Source organism: Pleuronectes platessa, chromosome 9, assembly GCF_947347685.1.
Source record: "Pleuronectes platessa chromosome 9, fPlePla1.1, whole genome shotgun sequence".
In the NCBI taxonomy this organism is placed as follows: Eukaryota; Metazoa; Chordata; class Actinopteri; order Pleuronectiformes; family Pleuronectidae; genus Pleuronectes; species Pleuronectes platessa.
This window is the reverse complement of record NC_070634.1, coordinates 10174023-10196174: the sequence shown is the minus strand read 5'-3', so window position 1 is coordinate 10196174 and position 22152 is coordinate 10174023. Positions and strand designations below refer to the sequence as shown.

Sequence of the window (22152 nt, the reverse complement as noted above, 5' to 3'; positions counted from 1 at the left end):
TTTATACCATTTATTCTCAGTACAATCAGATTTATTTTCCATGTGCTATTTCATGCAGCTGTGCAAGGCTTTTTCTGCCAAGTAATCTCAGATTTTCTGGGCTAAATCTAGGCCAATGGCCTCATAAAAGGAAAACAAATGTTAAACCTGATGAAATATGTGTATGATAATTAAGGTTTTCATTCGTTGGAAATTATTTAATCCTTTTCCTTGAGAATTGTTTTACCATGAATCGTGGATTTCAACTATGGGAATGGGAGGGTATTTTAAAGATTTATAATTATCATTGCCAGCACATTTTCTGACCAAAATAATAAAATAATCCTAAATAGACGCAATTCACTCTTGAAATAAACCATAGGCACATAGAACATGACTTTCAAATTAAAATATCAAAATCAAAATACAAGTGAGGGTTACAGCTGTATATGCTCTATACACATTTACAAATATGTATACATAAAACAATATTTAATGTCTCATCGGGCGACATCTATCTGAATCTCAAAATGTCAATCCTCAGATGATCCATAACTACTGAGTTAGACCAATCATCTGTGTCATGTTCACTTACACAAGGTTGAATAATATTTTATAAATATTACATACTACTGACTTTAACACCCCGTCCTGGACTTGCACCTAAGTACATGTCACATCTTCTGACACCATATGTGTGCAGTCGTAACCTGAGGTCCTCAGCAAAGGCCCTGCTCACTAATCCACAGTCCCAGCTGAGAAGCCAAGGTGAGCAGGCCTTTCCTTTCAGGAACCCCACTCTTTGGAAAAAATTATCATCTTTTAAATCTCTCTTAAAGACATTAAGGTGTGCCTTAGTTCTGACCTATTTAAATCATTTTATATTGTGTTATTCTCCCTTGTTTTGACTCTTTTCTCATCTGCTCTTACTTTTCACCCTTTCTTTATTTGTTTCCTATTCTTTGCTCTTTTTTGACAGTTTCCTATTGTTTACCTTCAATTTTTCATTTTTAACTTGCCGGCACATTGTAACTAAAGGTGCTGTAATGTGTAAAGTATAAACTCAGTTTGTTTATCAATCTCTGAGAATAAGTAACATAATAGTTGTCATAAATGGTTTACAAAATACAAGCTAATAAATAGATTAAATATATTTTACCAAACTCTTCATGAATTTGATATATAATAGGGCATATTCCTGACTTGTGGTTATTATCCGTCTATTATCATGAATGTGTCGTAAAGGGTCTGTACGTGATCAATAGGGGTTCGATTCTTCTCTGATCTCCCATCATGTGTGTGTATTATAAATGTGTGTGTATTATAACACGGTGCTGAGGTGAAGTGGAGGCTCAGGTGTTGTTAACGCGATGAACTATTTATGGCCCGAGCTGTTTTCTGCTCGCGATCAACAAGCGGCACTGCGCGTCACCACAGCGGCGGAAGCGTTTTTTCGCTTTTCAAAATGGCACCGTCTCAATCAGGAAGTGGAGAAAACAACTAAGAAGAATAAGTTGGATAAAATCCCCAGTTTCCGTTTCTTCGAGGCGACTCCTCGTCGAGAATTTGGTCGCGCGGCCGGGGATTGGAATTCGAATAAAATACCGACTGGACGGTGAGTGCAACGTCGAGGATATTGTTGGAAAAGGCGAGCGACACATCGGCAGTCGCCGATTAACAAGATGCGTCCTGGGCAGCCTCTCCTAGGCGCGCACGTTTTTTACGACGGGCTACGCCGCTTCTCCGGCGGCTGCTCTTGAGTCCGGCGTTATCGGAATGACACGTTATCTGTAAACTCTGAATACCTTGAAACCCAGCGAAGTGAGGGGCAGGGGAAACCCATTAAAAAGACACTGGTGTTGATGTCTCAGAATCACCGGGCTAGCCTTAAGAAAAGCCAGAGGCTAACTACGCTAGCTAGTTACTTGGTAATAAGCAACTGCTTTGATGTTAGCTAACCAGCAAGTAATCTGCCTTATAGACAATACACGCTACTGTAACTTTTACAATATAAACACACTCCTTGGTTTCTTAGCCACCACGATGAGCATTCCCGTGGCGGGGTCAAACGATTTAAGATGTCATATTTTCCTGAGATAACTACATAGTAATGCCATCATATTAACCTTCGCAGACAATGTACAAAACGAACATACCCAGTCGGGAATTGCTAGGAGGTATGCTAGCCTAGCTAGCACAGATAGCTACCAGAAGTACGCCTGGTTTTATCAAAGTAATTCGGGATATGTTCAGTTGTACCGTCGTCGATTACTACTTAAAACGATGGACTGGAGGAAGTGGAATTTTTTTGTGGCTAGCGGGAGCTCGCTTCCAACGGCTTGTTCGGTGTTTTGTTGGTCGCTCGGGAAGCTAGCTGTGGTGGCAGCTGCTCCGTAGCGTCGAGCTCTGGCTGCTTTCCTTTGTGCTGTGGAGACCAGGGAAGCTCCGGACCTCAGAAAGAGCCACATTCACACCGAGGTGGTGTTTGTGTGAAAAGACAACATCAAGTCCACGAACACACACTTGTGCTTTTAATTCACGGATACTCATACATGAGAAGATGTTAGCTAATGCTAGCTGGGTAGAAGTAAATAGACTGTAACGTGATCTCAAGGTACAGTGAGTTGGAACATGCTCCGGGTTCTGCCTCTTTTGTCGTAATTACATGACTAAACGAGACAGTGAAAACAAACACAAATCAAAATCAGGGTTGTAGATTGTTCTCATAATAAAGTTTGGTGATCTGTGCAGTCAGTGGTGTATCTGCGCGCATTGTTTAATGCATAAATGCATCTCCATATCATTTTGAACTATAGAGAGTTGGCTATGCCTCAGTTGTGGATCAGAATGAAGTGCTCCCCAAGGAATAATAGGCTGATGTGTTTATATTGAAATCTACACTGCACTACCCTCATGTGCCACCATGCTGTTATAAGAATAAACAGTTCACTGGTGTTCTCTTGAATTTGCTATCTTCAGTATTTTTTATATAAAAGTTAACATGGATGGACTGAAACTGTTTCACTTCATGTGTGACAGAAACCAAACGCACTGGAGTATTTGTCAGTGGTTCAGAAAACAGCTCTCACAAGGCTGCCCCCAAGGCTGTTGTTTAAAATAAAATCTTTCCTGCAATTTTCACTCTTTAGTTTTCAGTGTGTCTGTTGCCTGCAGCCAAAGGTAGTCGAGCTCCACACAAGCCTTGACATAGTAGGTTGCCATGGTGGCTGGCTATTTTTCTAATTATGTCATTTCCTCTCTTGCTGATGGAAACTATTTGGTGACTGTGACGTGAATGACAAGCTAGGTCCCCGTCACGGTTCTAGCCGAGTGCCCTTAACCCCGGTGATGTGGTCCGTGGCCTTGGTGTTATTTGCTGTCAAATTCCTCTTACAGCACCAGTGTAGACTTTAATGGCAACAGAACGGTTGTTTAAATTGGATTGTGAAGCAGAGATACAGGGAAAAAACACAACTCCTTTTTAGTTTTAATTATCCACAACCTAGATTACGGAAACTTGGTAATTAAACTGTTGTTCTCAGAGACAATCATACAGATAAATTGTATCATCGTATGGTGTTCCTTTTCTTTTGTCCTGTGAATCGCTGTTGCTAAGACAATAGCAATACAAAAGTATACATATAATACTGTCTACCTTTGAGGAAATTAAATAGTATGACCTGTTATATTTTGGGAATATTTGTAAATGCCTGCCTCTGTCAATGAATGTCATACCAGTGAAGGTAATCTCTGAACAGTGCTCGTGTGTTAGAGCTAAATTGTATGTTTGAGCTGCACCCCCCTCTCATTTCTCTTGCCGTGTCAGACAGTTGATGGCTGCCTGCCCTGCAGGGACTCAGAGGGTTGCAAAACAAACTGGATCTGTTGATAGCGTGTTTAGAGCCTACAGGAACTGTAAGAATGATACATAGGGAGCATGGAGGTATTTCACAAATCAGGACAAGCCAGTTTGTAAGATAAATGTTGTAATGTATCAGGACATAACCTCGTAAATTTCCATTGATGTAATGTTCAGGTTGGGGTTCTTTTGCGTTCAGATGATTATTATAATTACCAGGAAATATTTGTAATGTTTTATTTTGTTGGTCGAGTGATCACAAAACAGCAGTAATACATGTCTCACCCAATCGCTCGTGCCCCCTGCTCTATGCTCCCTGGCCTCCATTCTCCCTCTCCCCTCGTCTTTACTAGCCCTTTTTCTCCCCTCTCCAATTGGTGCCAGTTGTAAATCTCATTTATGGCCTGTGGGCTGATTAGAGTGAGAGTGAAAAATGTGGAGTGGAGGAGGGGACCCGGGCCTAGGTAATACATTTGATTCAGTTCCTGCTTTCCTGGAATCTGGCATTCATTTGATAATAGTTTATGTATTAAACACAACATGGATGTTTGTTCAGAAGAGGGAGATAGAACAAGTGGCGATTGTTTGGAATATGTGGCTGTAGTGTTCACCTCCTCACTGTGACAAGAAACAAACCAGTCCTTTATGAGTATCCTATGTCCCAGCTAGTGTCCAGACCTGGAGGCAATGTGGATCTGTCCCAAGCCACATAAGAGCTTTGTAAGAGATGAGTGAAATGGAGGGGAGCATAACACTCACTGGCATTCCTCACTTCTTTGCCTTATGGATTTCTGTGGAAAAACTGTGTCAACATCCCTCTGAGAAAAGCAAGCACTGTTTTCAAAATGGGACTTATGGGAAATATGATAAGAATATCCCTGTCCACATTGATGGGTGACTGAATACTGTGTGTCATTGTCTCAGTTAGGAGCTTGCATTTCAAAACACTCCTATGTGGTGTACAGAGAAGGGAAATATAAACTGTTATTTGAAGGCTGGCATACAGCATGTGCTGTTAAGCTTTTGAAGTTAAGCTGTATAGTGGTCAGATACCAAGTCTGTAGGTGTATTTTACACCTACAGACTTGGTATCGATGGCATAAAGTCAGTGGTCCTGTCTACGTCAGATTCTTATAGCTGACCCTAGGATCCTTGGTGATCTTGTGTTAGGTATTTTACACAAGATGAGAATTCATCAATTGTGTGTTGACGCTATATAACAGGGGTTAAACGTAAAGGGTTGACCCTCGTTTCAATGTGCAATGTTAGTGTAGTTTACGGGAAATGGGACTGTTTTCTTATGATGTTCAGCCTGTGTCGAATTTAGATGTATTAAAGGTATTTGCATGTATGACAGTGGCTATATTGTTTATTTTATAATACAATTTTCTGTCTCATCACTCCTGAATCCAACCTTGACTGAAAAGGAGATGTCACTATACTCAATCCCATTAGCCCTTAAGCAATTATAATAGTAAGTGCACTAGTAACATTTTTATGTTGGGGTAAAAACTGTTATTCAATTCATAACCTGAAAGTAGAACTTTTTTGCCAAATCTGTATGATCGCAGTGGAACAAAACCAAAGTGAGTTCTTTGTAATGTGGGTGTTTCAGAACTAGAGAAAGCTGAATGTGGTAAGCCTTTTTAAAACTGTGCTTTCTCTGCAGCCCACTGCTTAACCACACACGTTGAGCAAATCCCTTTACTGTAACAACAGTTAAACCAAGGGGGGGACATAGAGTGAAACCTTAACATCACTGTCCACTGTCATAGTCCCTGCCTACAGGCTCCAGTGTCAGCAGATATGGTCCATGCACTTCACATCATGGACAAGCCCGGCTTCTATTCTGGGAAAATTAGCATTTGCCAATTGATTTTCTAAGCTTGAATCCTTAACATGGCAGAAAGGCAGGTAGATTGCTGGATTTTTGTTTAAGTCATCGTGTCCATCAAGCAGGCGTATTTGCATTGCTATATGTGGTTCTGAATTGTCATTTTACAAACTTGGTACAGGATACTCTCTGGTCTGTGGCTTGGTGAATTTTTTTCCGGTAGTAAACTTGAGTAAAAACTCTATTTGCCATTCCTGTTTGTTAGTGGATTGATCCCCAGGGTGGTTTTATGTGTCCTCCAGGGATAGAGGACATCTTGTTTATCGCGAAAAGGAACAGTCTGTCTGTATTGGTCAGCCTATTCTAATGCCGCTGCTATGAGCTGCTCTATGTCGGTCAGATCTTGTTTCGTCCAGCCGTATTTGTAATACTGGCAGTACAATATCTTAACTTACTTTTGTCTTTGAAGAATGGTTTAATTAATCGAACAGGACCTGCTGCTTTCATTTATGTGAGTTCATGCAAATGAGGCAACCGTTTTTTAGTTAGTTATTTTACCTTGTCCTCACCCATCTTTCATAGTTATGGAGACATTGTTGGAGGTGGGATTTGTGAAAAGAAGCAATGCCCTCTTCTACTACAGTGGTACAATGCAATAATACACTGTAATTTAGATTAACTTGCATATGCAGTACAGAAATGGATATATGAGAGCTTAGAAATAACATTATGTCTGCTGATCTTAATGTATTTAAATGTTCAGTGTGTAAGATTTAGGTGATATTAGGTGATCCACTGCGAGTTTAGCTAGCTCGCAGTGGAGCCATTGTTCCAGAGGTATCAGCATCAGTTGATCCTGTCAGTCAGCCAGCCCAGCTAGCTGAAGCCTACTGATGAACTGAACTGAACTTAGCATAGCCAAGTGGCCCAGACAGACATTGACAGGCTCCCTGACGCTGTGCATGTGGTGCAATATTCTCACGCCTGCCAGAGAAGTGAGGTCAGTCTGAGAGGAATAGAGTACTGTCTAGATTTGAACAGCAGAAGGGCAGAGTTCACAAAACTGAACCTCTGCTGGCAACTGACCTAAATGAATATCCCTGTCCTGTGTATTTTTTCCAGACCAGGACAATATTGGTATTATTGATAATGTTATGTTTTAATTTGTGTAAGAACTGACGGTTATTTTTGAATTGTTCACTCCAATCTACATATCCTGCCCTCTGTTTGGATATGTACTATACACCATTATATTTGGTGAACTGGACTCACAGTTTCCATTCATAAGGTCACAAGAGTCATTACACCACTGTGATGCATATTTAAAACCTGTCTTGTGTCACACACTCCAGTTCAGTTCTCCAGGTTTTGCTTCCCAGTGCTCCATTGGTAGCTTGTGAAATGTGCATATGGTGCTATGACTCTGTATAACCACAACTGACAGGGGCGTATACAGGGGGTGGAGATCAGATGCAGGGAACCAGCTGCCCCCAATAAGCAGCAGAATACATCCACGGGTCAGACTGGGTGAGGGGTAACAGCCGATCCCACCATCCTGCTCTGGAGGGAGTAAGGAAGGAAAATACATGCAAGGAACACAGGGACATGGAAAGATAAAGTGAAGAGAGAGGGATTGTGATGGAAATAGGGAAACAGCTGGGCATTACAACACAAGGAAACAAAGAGAGATAGTAATGGAAATGGGGAAGTAAGTTATATCACTGAGAGAATATAGGTCTGGTGATGGAGACAGTGAGAATATAGAGTGGGAGGTTGACAGAAATGCAGAGGATGGATCATATATCTAGAGAACGTTCACAAAACCGTGTTAGTAGAAATCAAACGTAAATTTAGGCAGAGGGGATATACAGTAGGTTGTGTGTTTGATTATAATATCTCCTTTTTATTTTTGTGGGTTCTCAAACTATTTGAAATTATCTAAATATGGATATTTTTTCTCAATAAACACAATGCTACTTTTTAAAAATACAATAATCAGTCAACAAACAACTTTGCCCCTTTTCTTCTTGTGGTAGAGTTTGCTTAATCTCTCTGCAATAGATACTTACCACCTTAATAATGTAGTTCCCTCATATCACCCTTCTAGATAGATGATATATCCAGTAGCTTGCACAGTAACTTTGTGCAAAAACAATACACTTTTTTGAATACCACAGGTGTTCTCTTCTTTTTCATCCTGAAATATTTGTATTCTTGTCGTGTGTTAGAAATGTCAGCAACACACTCATGAATTGTCTCACAGGCTAGCTTGGACTTGTTTCCAGATATTTTACTAGTGGACAGGCAGGGAAAGTTTACACAAAATTACATTTCTTTTCTCACATACAGCCCCTCCCCCGAAAAATGTGTAGAACATGTCCGAACCTCTGTGCCTGTCTCAAAGCAGCTTTGTTGGAACATACTAACAGGGCTGCTCCCTGTTAGCATGTGTCATCATCCTTCTTTTGTGAGGAAATTAGATGACTTACGAAAAACGGGGCAAAGAGGCAACTAAGTGGATCGTTGTCTCTTTCATCTAGTCAGTCTTTGATCTATTTCTGGTGGGTGCCGGTGGTGGCAGGAGAAGTAGAGGGATTTGCTCCCTAAATAAGTGTCATCAAGGCACCATAAACCATGGTTTGTGATCTGCTCTTTACGTCACTCTGCTTCGCTCATCTCTGCTGTCACCTTTTACCCCCTTTGCTCCTTCACCCCCCCCCCCCCCCCCTTTCCTTTATTTACAACAACAAAATCATCCTCTGAGCCACGAGAGCTCAATTATCTTCACCCTTTATGAACAAATTACTTTAATGTCTCGTTCAGCTGGTGTTTATGGGCAAGAAGATGCTCAAAATAGTTCTGAATAGCCACTTGGAGAGAGATGATGTTAATCTAATTGAGAATAAAACGTTACTCTTTTATTTGTACCTAAACCGTTAAACTCTGCCTTTCAGTTAGACTAAATTGTTCAAATGAGTCTATGTCTTCCTCTGTGCTTCAGTTAAGAGAGTCTCTTTGATAGATATTTGAGTGGGCAAAATGCAATAGTAATAGGCTCCATTTATTTATTGTTTCCATTTATTCTTTCATTCTTGATAATACAACAGATTTGGTTATACAGTCATTCAATCATTATTCTCTTTTCAGTGTCCTATCAGTTTTACTGGTTTGTTATTTCTGTAATGTTGAATGGAATTTCATTTGTGGGGAGGAGAACAAGAGGAGATAGGTAGCTAATGTCTATGTCTTTCCATATATGTGCTTAAGGGGTTTGCATCATGCATGCGTGTGTCTGTTTGTGCATGTGTACACAGAGGCAAGGATTGGCCATTTGTTTAGAAAAAGGTGCTGATTAATAATGTAGACTGTTTTGAATGACAGAGTGTTGTGTTTCCCTGGGAAGTAACTTGTTCCTTTTATGAATATTTCATCACGGTAACTAATGAATCCAGCCAGTCTAGGCAATCATAACCAACTAATGGCCCCCTTGCTGCTGTGGTGTAAAGCAGAAGAACCCTAATCATTTCTAACCTGATTACTGGTGATGCTGATGGACTAAGAGTGGTGGTGAGTGAGTTTTGTGCTTTGGATGAAGTGATTGACGTGAGCCCGATTATAACGAGCGAAGACAGATGCACACTACAAGAGAAGAGTGGCACATGCCAACAGACATGTGGATGCTTGCAACATTACAGTTAGTGATGGATTCAAGTGTGCAAGTGTAATGATAGTGCTGCTGTTATTTTCGTGGATGGGGGCCCAGGACCCTGACCCCAAAGAGATGCAAAATGACCAAAATGAAACTTGAGACAACCCCAAAGAGACGTTTTATCCCAAAGAGACCAAGAATGGGGACAGAGGCATGCAAAACAACTGAACAGAGGAAGATGTCATGTTAGAGCATGTTTGACTGGTATATAATTTATTCAAACAAATTCAAACATTTATGGTCCCTTATCTATTAATCCCTGGTTACTCTCTACTTCATATTGTATCTCACACCCATCCTCTTTGTCTTTCACTTCATTTTCCATGACATTTCTCTCATAGACTTGTCCACACTGACACAGAAGCAAAAGCAAAACAAGTTGTGTCTGCACTTGACCGGTTCAGCCAGTTTAGCTGTGTATGTGACCACCAGAGCATTTAACAACACAAAGATATAACCACACCTGAAAGATACTGTACATTGACACGGTTTCAATCAGTGTCACACACAGTAACTTCAAACCCTCATATAGCCATGGTAAATCACTACATTGGATTGATTAAAATGGAATTTAAAGTTCCTCTGTTGCCGACACGCCACATGTAGCAGATTTTCATTTCCTCAAGAAGGATTTAGTATAATGCTACAGAAAAGAAATAAGATAAATGTGACAGATGATGAGGTCACAGTTGTCAACAGGACAGGGGATGACCTTGTTTTTTTGCTGTAGGTTAGAATATGTTTGTCTTAAGGCCTAATTATACTCCTGCGACTGCAACCGCGGAAGGCCACGCAGCTGCATCGACGGACTCGTTTTGGTTTATGCTTCACTCACGTGTTGCGCATGTTGCAACGCAATTCACCGCCAGAACACTAGGCGGAGTAACGTTTTGTTTCGAAAACAAAACACACAAAGAAGAGACGTCTTCTTCTTCGTCGAATCTTTATTTACATCGCCACTCCGGCTCCTAATAGCCTATTTCTGGCGGACAAATCGGCCAGTCAGTGACGGGTTATACAAGTGGTCATACTTTCGGATCTCTTCTGCCAAGTGCTCTTCTATTTGTTCCATATTCGTTCTTCTAAATCTTCCGTGATTTCCGCGTATTGTGGGGCATGAAACCGGAAACTAGACTCCGGACGGGATGTAGTAAGCAGACCAATCACAAGCCTTGCGGGCTGTGTGAGGCTCGCGTCGTTTTGTCGTGTAGTTAGAAAAATTGGCGGACGCACGCAAGCCCGCAGAGGGCACGAAAGGGGCGTGTTGCGTGTCTTGCGTGCATGCGTGCGTCCGTGCAACACGAGTATAATTCGGCCTTTAGGGTTATACATTTATAATCATGTAATGTGGGTGAATTAGGGTCATCTGGAGAAGATCCCTGTCTGTGAGGTCTTCAGCTCCAGCATCCAGAATAATTTCATCTGCATCCTGAGGGAAGTTGGGGCCCATGGGATCTAAGATGTATATTCAGAGCCTCCTTTGCCAGGAGACAAAGTTCCCACCCTTACCCATGTTAGTTTGGTAGTGAATGAAAGATTCTAATCATGGATACATGAAGCTGAAATAGGATACTCCATAGGTTGGGTTAGCTCAGTCTAATAGTTAGGGTGAGAAATTCTGAAATCTGGAGAAGAGCTATTGTTCCAATGCATTAAAAAGAGCCAGTTAAGGTGGTTCAACACTCTGATTAGGATGCCTCTTATGTGCATTCGATGTTAAGTTTTTGTGGCACGCCCAACTGGGACCCCCAGGGTAGGTCAGGACCTGTTGGCGGGATTGCATATCCCATTTGACTTAGGAACGCCTCAGAATCCCCTAGGAGGAGCTTGGATAAAGATGCCGGAAATACACTGCTTAGCCTACTGCCACCACCACCTGACCTCAGATGAGTGGAAGAAAATTGATGGATGGAACAGAAGATGGTTGTCTCCCACAAAGTTATAAGAATGGTGGGGACGCAAAAGGAATCAGAATCAGAAATGCTTTATTGATCCCAGGGGGAAATTGTGTTTGTTACAGAGTAACAAGTGGGAAGTGGGATAAAATGATGTTTCTGTCTAAACCGTAGCAAAATTCTGCATTTTCTCCCTGTAATACATTCATTTGAACGCTGCACTTGCCACTGCATTTGAAGCCACATATATGCATGCATTCCTCTTTTCTATTGTCAATGCATGCATTAGTTCTACTACCAAGTGACCGCTTCATTCCATTCTATTACACAAATATCTGCGTGGAGAGCAATAATTCCACTTTAACACTCTACATGAGTATTTGTGAGTGAGATGGCACACACGCAAGGCCGGCTGGTGGTTCTCCTCGTGAGCGTTAATCGTGACTTAGCAGCTTAAGGAAGTCACAGTTCCCTGGATGATCCCCATGTGCTCTGGCAGCCACTGATAGTCAGCAAAGGCCACCAGCACACAACCAGGGAGCCCTTGCTACCGCAGACTGCATTTTCGCTCGCATCTAATGTACTTGCAAGCACATTTTGGGTGCTGTTGCCATTAACACACACAGTGAACGCACATCTTGAGTTTTTTGAAGTGACTGAGCTGTGGTGCTTATTAACCTCTGTCTGGCTGACAGGCACATTGTGACTCACACAGCCAAGGGGAACCAACGGCCTAGAATGAAGCCACATCGCTGGAAAAATCTGTTTTTAACTGAACTAAATCTCCATGGTTGCATGTCCAGTCCTTTTTGTGGGATTTAACACACAGTGAGTGCATTTTGGTGTATAGTGAATGGGCTTCTTTCTTTATAAGCATTGTTCAATTGCTGCACATGAAATAGCCTAATCTTCCTGCATGTAGCTTGTTGGCCACCCAGAGAGAGAGGGAGGGAGGGAGAGACACACACGGTAGGAGACTGCACAAAAACCAGAAACCTTGTGAGGTAATTAATAGATTTAACAGATTACACTACAAAAGACTGTTTCTCACTCCCCTCTCTCTATCTGTCTTCTACCTCTCTCTCATACACACTTTGCCTAGCCGTCTTGATACAGGCTATAAATTCAAATATTGACAAAGACGACAAATTGTTATGTAGCCATGATGGTTACTAAAATGCCTGATGTGTGTGCTGAATTTAATTGAATGAACTCCTTGTTTCTCATGTACAGCTGTGGATGTGTTTCTTTCTTTATCTTGTGTTATCTTTCGGCCAGAACTCAAAGCCTCTGATAGCTTTCTTCATCACCTCCCTCTTCCTCTCTGCGGTTAGAAGTAGCAGGGGGGGTTTGCTGATTTCCGGCAATGAGAGGCCTGACAGGAAGGCCATATCTGGGACCACTCTTGCAATGATCAGTATCGATTATCCTCAGAGGCTTGCTGGAGGAATGGGGGGTTAGGGAACAGGGGACAGCAAAAGACAGATATTTTTTCTTTCTGTTGCTAAGAGACAGTAACTGGCAGGGCACTGGATGCTGTGGGTGCTAGGGGGAATGACAGAGAGGCCATTATGGGAAAATGCTGGAATTAAAAGCTTCTTGTCAAGTATTCTGTTAACCATAAAGCAATTCTTTCATTTGAAGAAATGTGCGGAGGTAATGTAAGTGGTAAGTGGGGGTGAAGAGGGTGACGTGAGTGACGGAATGATGGCCCATTTTGACTAAGGCTTATCAGGAAAACAATGTTTTTTTCAGCTGTCACACGTATAGATCAAATCATTTATTCTACTGAAGAGAGCATACTACTAGTACTATTACTACTGGCATAGGATGTGTTTTGACTTTCATATACACTTGCATGGTATATGAGTAAATTCATCATTACCAAGAACCAATGTCTGACGTCCTACTACGTATGTATTCAGACAGCTGTCGCATAACAATCGCTGGATGTCTTTGTTCAGGCACTCGAGAGTACAACTTTGGTTTCATAAGCATCACTGAAACCACAGAATTCGGTAGAGTTTTACAATTCTATAAATAGAGATAGAGTAACAAAGTTAGGTTTCAGTTTAGTTTCTTTCAACTATTTACATTCTTGTTTTATATTTGCTCTTCTTCTTATTGTATTTATATCGAAACTAAATTGTCACACCTACACAAAGGCCAAACATTCACCTTTTAAAACATCAATTAAATTCACCAGATCTGGATATTTATTCATATATATCAGACCCCAAACATTTTCATCAAGATCCATGAATTTGTAGCTACAATAATGCATTCACCCTGGGTTACCTTTAGCCTGCGTCTTGGACTGAAATGGGTAAAAGACTACTTCAAAACCACATTAGATTTGATGTGTCTATTTCACCTCTGTCCTAAATTGAACTGGAATTAAAGAACTGCTGATGCATCCCAGCCTGTAGTGTCCTCAGGGTGTTGCATTCAAGTACAATTCTCCAGCAGCAGGGGGGGGGGGGGGGGGGGGGGGGGGGGGTCCTCACAAGACTCGCAACACTGCTAAAATATCCAATATCCTTTTGCTTAAGACCTCCTGCCGAGGACTTTTGCCACTTGGTTCTTTGCATTGGGTTTCCCCACATTTGCTTCTCCCTTATCTGGACAGTATCACACTGGCAGCCTGAGGGTAAAATGGCCTCCCTTTTGTGTGTATTGGCTGTGTCCGTGGTGAATTTCAGGTCTCTCATGCTCTCTCTCTCTCTCGCATACACACTCACACACGTACATTCTCAGATACACAACGGCCCTCTTATTAAGACCCTCATGTACTCTATTAGGATTTTTTACCTCGGCTTTATCCCCAGTGAACATGTCTGGCCCATGTTCAATACTGATGACAAACTGGAGGGGGGCCTGAAGGAAGGAAGGTAACAGTTTGAGTAGTTTGGGGAAAGGGAGCGTTACCAACATTACACAGGTGAACATTGTGAAGTGTTGAAAGACTGGACTGATTCAGTTGTGGAACCAGGGGGATTTGTATCATACTTATTAACCTTTTAAATCTTGAAGTAACAGAATTACATTTCGTTTTTATTTTTTGCAAATCTATTGTCCGAGTGCACGTACTGATGGCGAGCAAAAGCTGACTTACACATTCCAATTTATATTTTTATCAGACCCAAGCAATAGGCAGCAGGAGTACAAGCTGCAGCCTTTTCACTCAGGGCTGTTTGGTCTCTGTGTGAAACCATATCAGGACAAAGTAGGTCATTGTGGTCAGTTTCCCAATTATAGGCGAGCATGTGTAATTTACTGAGGCAGATTAAATGGGGGAAATCTGATGTAAATGTAAACAAAAGGATAACCTCATGACAGAAACCCCCTGGTTTCATAGGTTTATGATCATATATTTTTAATTTATTCTGTGTGTGTGTGTGTGCGTGTGCGTGTGCCTGTGCCTGTGTAAGAGAGGACTGGGGTTGGGACCTTGTTAGCATTGCAGGCAGCCTTCAGCCTCAGACAGTCTGGTCTAGCCACTCCAACTTGTCATTATATCGGACACCCACTGCTTGAGCCGTAAAACCCATACACACACACAGAAAGGGCCTTATGAGTGTGTCGCATGCCTACGACCTGATTACGCTTTACGATTGTGAAAATTTACTATACTGTGCTTATGTGCATCGCCATTTAGTCTAGGTTTTCCAACATATCTGCGTCCCATATGGTTCAAGCTGTTGTAGCCCTCCTGTGGTGATTTTAATTGGTTCTCCCAGCAAATGTGGAACCTTGTTGTCAGATGACCGCTAACGAGGGGTGTCAATCAACAAAACCATAAACCCACACTCTGCATCATGAATAAGATCTGGATTCAGGTTTTGTGGTGACAGAGACGGCAAGAATTTGGATTGACTTTGAAGATCAATTATTAGTCTAAATTATATTTCATTCTTAAATATCAACGTTTTCTCTGTTTTATTTTAATACAACTTCTGTAATATTTTGGGGAAACTGTGGAAGATCTTTCGGTCACATCTGGTTTACTTTTACATATTCTGTTTACAATTAAAGCGTTAATATAAATATTTTAAAATTCAACCTGTTATCAGTTGAAATGAAATTTTCTTATACTACTTTGTATAATAACATATGCAGGTAGACAGTTCTTCAAAAATGTTGCTAGGACATCTCTGAAAAGAAGCAACATTAGCCACACGTTTTCTTCAATGGCACCATTCTAACATTTGCTTACTTAATTGTTTATCGACTTTTCCCACATGCCTCTGTATGCTTCCACTATATTGATTTGATGGCGATCATGTTTACTCATCTGAACACCCTCCATCTCTACTGTCTTCCTCAGGTCATGGAGAGCGTTTACCCCTGCTAGAATTACTACCTAGGACAAAGCCTGCACGTGGGTGGGGGTCAGGGGGTGCATTGCCTAAGTCAGCTGGTGGTCATGTGTGAAGCTGTGGTCTGATGCCAACCCTCCCCTCAGCGCTGGCCATGGACGGGGAGAACTACCTGCATCCAGAGGGTCCTCAGCTGGACAGCAACCTGTTCTCCGGTGGCTCCTCTAACATGGAGGTATATTATTGCATTGAGTTGCAACTTTATGCTTACTCACTCAACATTTTTGAATGTTTTGATGACTCCATTTAATATGAATCCGTTTTTTTGAGGTAAAACAAATTACTTAAATCAGATTATGGTAATTGATTGTAATTGATTCTACTTCAGCTTTTAAAGTTTATTGTAAAGTTGCATGCTGTTGCTATAGCATATTTAAAGCATTTACGGCATGTTTTGTAATAAATATATATTCATTTTAATTATGCTTGTTATCATTTAGCAATCCTATGAGATTGTGCTTCAATTGAAGTCAGTATGTAATACTTAGTACATGTTTAAAGTATGTTATGACCAAGTGTTGGGTACAGAACACTGTTAAATGACAGAGTTAAACAAGGTTGAACGTACTGACCTTTTCTTTTCACTGAGCACTATCTCATATCCTGCATCTTGTGTAAATACACTACAGATGTACCCAAACCTAAAGTCACTACACATCAAATAGACATCACAGACATCTCTGTGGTCAAACAGTCATGTAAAGACGTGGGAAACAAAGTGACACTAGTCATGATATTACTTGTTGTGCATGTCTGGTTATTGATTATTGTGGAAGAGAAAAAATATGAATGGGTTGTGTCACTTGCATTTTCTGTGCCAAAGGTTAAAGTTTTCTGCCATATGACATTACAGCAACTTCCTTATTTTAAATAGATTGTTATGGTCTTAACATTACTGAAAAAGTACATTTGGATTTAGGTTTATTGTTTAATCTCTTGACATAGTCCTCATAGTGACCCAGATTCTGGAGAAGCCTCTAAGGTGGCTGAAGTGACCTTTTAAGGGATGATATGACACGACTTAAAACAAACAAAGTCAGCATTCTTCTTGACATCAGTTAAACGGGTGCAGTAACATCAAGCTGGAGCGTGACCTTCAATGATGTCATTGGTGAAGGGGTTCGACAGATGCCCCTCCCCATTCAATTTACGTCAAACTTGGTGGGTGGTTTGCAGTGTTGACTGTTAAGTATAATGGATAAGCCTTTGAACAAATGACTGAGAGAAAGAAATGTTCATAGATTTTCAATTTTTGCAATTTGCCAAAAGATATGCATAGTAACGCAGAGAGTCTGTGTTTTTCATGTTTTAGAAATGCAAGTCATGCTACACATACTCATTATTATATTTGTATGCTTTTTACAAAGTTTAAAATATTTAAATTTTCTGTGTTATAGAGTTCAATATACGCGTCCTCTGGATCCTGGGGATCTTTTTCTCAGCAGGCTGAATACAGCATACACTGCCCTATGCAATCTGGAAACCAGTAAGTATTTACAATCTCACATATATTGCAATGACTTTTAATACCATAAGAAAAGAATGATGATGTGTCAGCTGAAAACGTGACGAGCTAATTTGCTTTGTGCATTCGTACATACATGACAGCTGAGAGACTAAAATACATTTTTTTACATTGATGACTGTTAATTGTTTGACTTGGGCAATAATTACCAAATGGACGTTCATGCAGAACTACCAATTTGGACCAAACTAGCCATGTGTTGTGGGTGTCTTGGGTTGTTTATCTATAGTTCTGCTATTGGTTTATATTGGACTATTGTATTATTGTTTTTGACTGATACACCGACATGACAAACAAACATCCTTCCTCTTTAGTTGTAGAACTTCTATAGAACACAGTTATAAAAATAAAATGTACTCAAATCATTACAATAAATACATACTGTTATAGTTACTATGGTAATATGTAACAGGCCAAAAACCTTAAATTCACAAGTGTACATCTTGCAACAGATAGTATGTTACCAAAGGACTGGCATAAGATATTAAATGTATAAGAACATTTCTGAAGATTAAAACTGTGTTACTGTAGGTTAGTGATTGAACTGGAAAGTGATTTAGGCTGCTTCCCTTTTGTAAAGCACAAGGATATGTTTATGGTCAATAAATCAATTCATTTGATGCTTTTGAATAAGAATGTAGTCTGTTTACTATGTGTGGTACCACCCCACATTAACATAAAAGCTCACTTCTGTGAATGAGAAACATGAAATTTACAACTGTCTCATCCTGGCCCAAATGTTTCATACTTCTTTTTCAAATCTTGCTTTGACAAAATGTTGAGTCTATCTGTTCCCAGCATTGCATTGTTGACACCTCGAGTGACGAAATCTCATCAGACCTATACATCAGTTCCTAAGCTAAAACCAAATCACCAGCTCTGTTCATTGGGGGTGGTCTCTTTTATCTGCCCTCGTTCATTTCCTGTACTGGGTGGTCTGGCGTCAGCTTTACTAGGGAGGTTGATCTTAACATCTTGCAACTCAGCTCTGTTTTTATGACTAACAGTAGAAAGGAGCTTGTCAACCAGGCAGAAGCAGCTACAGTCGTCGTCTGTACTGCATCCATTTACGCAGAAATCACACCCCAATACACAGTTTGTGTAGTTGTACAATGCAGCAGCTGTTCAGCTCATTTTCCTTGTAGCACGTCTGACCGTTGCCTAATTTTTTCGTAAAATAACAGGCCCTACTTAGATTCTATGTGGATTAAATTTGAGATTTGGTTTGATTTGATATCTACAAGTTTTCCTCAGTAGTGAAGGGATTTATTTGATCTGAAACAAAATTGTTCATGTTTTTAGAAGCAAAACCTCTAAACAGAACCCGGTGATTGAAACAGTGGTGATTTGTTTTGTTACTGTTGTGTGTTCACCTGAAGATCAAGATGACGTGAAATAAGTCTGTGGTTTTCAGGTTCACTCAAAGTGAAGTTGTTCTATCTCACTTTTCATGGTGAGATAGAACTTTTCAGCATTGGCCAGTGTTCAAATATGATCATGATCAGGATGTGCCTGTGGTTCCAGAAGTTTGATGTGACTGAATACCGTCTACTTCTTGGCCATGTTGTTAGAAAGAACTTCATTTAGAAAGAACAATGTCTTGCTGTTTGAAAAATTGGTAGTTTTCTTTTAATCTTTTAATTTCTGTTAGTAGATGTTTGGTCCAAGAGTGACCTTGCAGAAATGTTTTGAGTTAATAATAGCCATTACTCTGTCACAAGGTCACTCTTTTTTTAGATTAGATTAAATTGAAATTAAACAGGGCTGAGGTCCTAAAGCATCCATTTCTGCATCTTTTCTTGTCCTTTATCTAGATCTCTTCCTGTCTCTTCAATCAGGCTGTTGTTGAAATGTAAAAAAAAGTCCTACCCAATCTCTTTCCTCGACCTTGCTGGAAATCATCATGACGTCTGGTGCTATATCTTTATGTAGATAGATTGTGCCTGCCTCAGTCTCCTTTTTCCATCGTATGCCGCTTTTATCATATTTTTTCCTCTGTCCTAACGCGTCAGACAGTGATTTATGTTTTTGTTTTAGGACCTTGTGAGATATAACTGAGCAAGGTTGTACTGACCTGAGTGAATCACTCTTTGCCTGTTCTTTCTGTGTATGTCTTCAAGACATATCTGAGCGTATATCCTAACCACTGCCACACCATTGATGTCAAGACCTTTTTTGGCACCAGACCCTCATCCACCATTTAGCTAGGTCCTGTTCAATCGGCCCTAAATGAAAATGACCCAATAATATAGACACATGATATAGTTTGACCAATCACCAAAGCTTCATCCATTTGGTTTGTAATCGTAGCATGGATTCACTTTATGAGGGGAAATATTTGTGATAAGCTTGAAATATGATTTGATCATCTTCAAGGTTGAGCTTGTTACAAAAGATCGCCCATGATTATCTCCTCTGCGCTTGTCCGGTGTCTTGGTGGCTAGGTGTGTGCTCTACTGGTAGAAGAGACACAGCAGAGTGTGTGACGTTGAAAACCAAGCGTTGAGACAAACTTTTCACTTTCAACTTCACCCTGCTCATCATACACATACAGACAACTTTACCTAAGCCAATGTTTGCTTGTTAGTTGGCAGGATTATTAAAAAAAAACACGTAGCCTTTTTCCATGAGACCTTGTGTAGATTGATTATATCCGATTCAGACAAAACCTGCGGGTAAAGTCCGGAGAATTGGGTCCGGGGGTTTACCCAGAGTTTGCCTGTCACACATGTACACTGCAGCGGGAGATTCTCAACACAGACACGTTCACATCAGCATCAAATCCATATTATTTCCACTGCTGAGTTTAAGCTCATATCACCACAAACTCTCTAGACATCTTTGTCCGTGTATTCAACAGGTGTGTCACAGCTTTTTCACCAGGAAATATCCTCGCCTGCTGTGTTCTCAAATCTCCTGTCTTTCTACACACTTAATCCTAGGAGGAGCCAGTCTTATGAGTGTGGCATTTTGGTGTAGATCCGAATAAAAATCTGAATCTAGTGAATTTAAATATGGTTTTATAAGGGGACATTTGGGCCTTGGCATTTTTATACACTCTACAAAGTGTCATTCTAGTTTCAATTATGGCATTAAAGCCAGATAAGTTCCTTGCTTAATTACAGAGCCACAACAATGTAACATATAAAAATGTCACTATCTACTAGTTACAGATTGCACTGTCCATGTTGATTGATGCAACGAAAAACAGTTTAATGCCATAGAAACCCTGATAGGGCTCAATATGCTGGGTTTTCCTCATGTTTTTTTTTTCACAAACAATGTCAAGATGGAAAATAAGCAATAACAGTGGCAGATTGATGGAGTGTTTACGTCTGTCCCTCACAGCTGAGTCTGGTCGATGTTTACAGCAGAAAAATCCAAAACATTCCTCTGATTTAATTTCTATTATATCTCTGATTGTCTGTGACATATTGTAGAGTTATCAGTCTTGAAAGCTCAGATTGTTTGCAGTTGTTAACATGGCTCTGTGAAAAAGGACCACACGACAGACCACATTTCAAAGACTTTCTGTAGACAAGTCAGAGCTGAGCTTCTTAATATCCCTTCTCCAATATTAGTTGGACCTGCTGCCTGCCATTGCTGAGTTATTCTGTGTTGATACTGCCCGCAGTCACACACTGAGATATTTCCCAGTGCTGTGACTTCAAGTTCGTTTACTGCTGGAAGTGTCAGAGTCACATTTCATGGGTGCACTGACTGTAAGCAAGAGTTCATTCAAGGAATCTCAGCAGTTGGTTATTATCTGGTGTCACAGTTCTCGCAACACAATCTCGGGTTGTTCAGGAGACTGTTTGATAAACACCTTCCTCTTTCTGTGGAAGTAGCATTATGCTGCTGACGCTCGATGAGGTGGAAGATGGACGATGATCCACTCCCTCGTTTCATCCCATTTTTAAAGCATCAAATAACTAAACACCAAACCCACCTTATCAGTGGGAGAAGAACTACCTCAAGTGACAGAAGCCATCTTTGACAAAAATTTATTTAGACGTTTTAGTTTTGTCCATGTCCTATCTGCTAGCTCGGAGGAGCCAGCCTCCGGGGGCGATGGAAATGCTTTGGCTTCACTTTTGGGCTGCTGTCATTTAACCATCTTATATGCAACCTGTGGTTGGAACTTGTTTTTCTGCTCCCTTAACAGTTAAAAAAATGGAAAGAAATCCAAAGCATTTAAAAAACACTACAACTTTTTGATAAAGATAAAATCCACCTGATCAAACTTAGATGCAGTGAAACATGTTGTGTGTTGCATAATTAGGGTGAAACTCACACCTTTTAACTGGCAAAAGCACTAACATGATGCTCTTTTAATGTCTGTATCCATAAAAACATGAAGGTACTGACTTTGTTCTGGAATTTGAATCATCAGGTGATGTATGTTTTGTTTTTACAGTATCTTAAAGGGAAGCGTATTTTTTTTAAATTTGAGCTTTCCATGATATTTCCCTTTATGTAGGTGTTATATTGTATATGTATTAGCTGGAATGACTTGAGCAGAAGTTCTCACAATAATCTGCAACGTTGAATTTGATGATGATTTGAACAACATTTTAGTGTTTAAAATATCCAGCGGTTCTGACACGTTTAGTTCCTAATTAGGGTCATTACTAGGAAATGTCATTCAGAGACATGTGTTGATAAACATCGTTCTAGCCGGTTGACTGTTTAAAATCAGGTATCTTTGTCAATGTCCACTGATGGAAGCCAAATGTCCAAACACAGCATTGGTACGTGCCTGGCCAGCATGTTTGTAGCCTCAAATCAAAAGATGGTGCAACCAAAATATGGTTCATTTGATGATCAGTCCACAACTACAGACTGACAGTAATGGAAGGCTACATATACACAAACAGTAAGTCAATCAGTATCTTTGGACAAAAGCCCCTAACCAGCTTTGTGTTGTTTGAAAGGAGCTTATGCGGGTCTGCCAAGACTACTGCTATAATAA

The 22152-nt window shown here is 40.5% G+C and overlaps 1 protein-coding gene across 3 annotated transcripts in view; it reads left to right on the top strand.

Moving 5' to 3' along the window:
- The first annotated feature begins 1413 nt into the window (after positions 1-1413).
- Positions 1414-22152, top strand: part of si:ch73-63e15.2 (protein strawberry notch homolog 2) — a 60701-nt gene continuing 39962 nt past the window's right edge. For 2 of the 3 annotated variants that reach the window (XM_053431324.1, XM_053431323.1), the window contains exons 1-3: positions 1415-1594; positions 15604-15830; positions 17053-17141. In XM_053431324.1, the coding sequence (XP_053287299.1) occupies positions 15723-15830; positions 17053-17141 (197 nt within the window). In that variant the 5' untranslated portion in view covers positions 1415-1594; positions 15604-15722. Of the gene's footprint in view, positions 1595-15603; positions 15831-17052; positions 17142-22152 lie in introns of all 3 variants that reach the window. The other variant, XM_053431325.1, reaches the window with a different exon arrangement.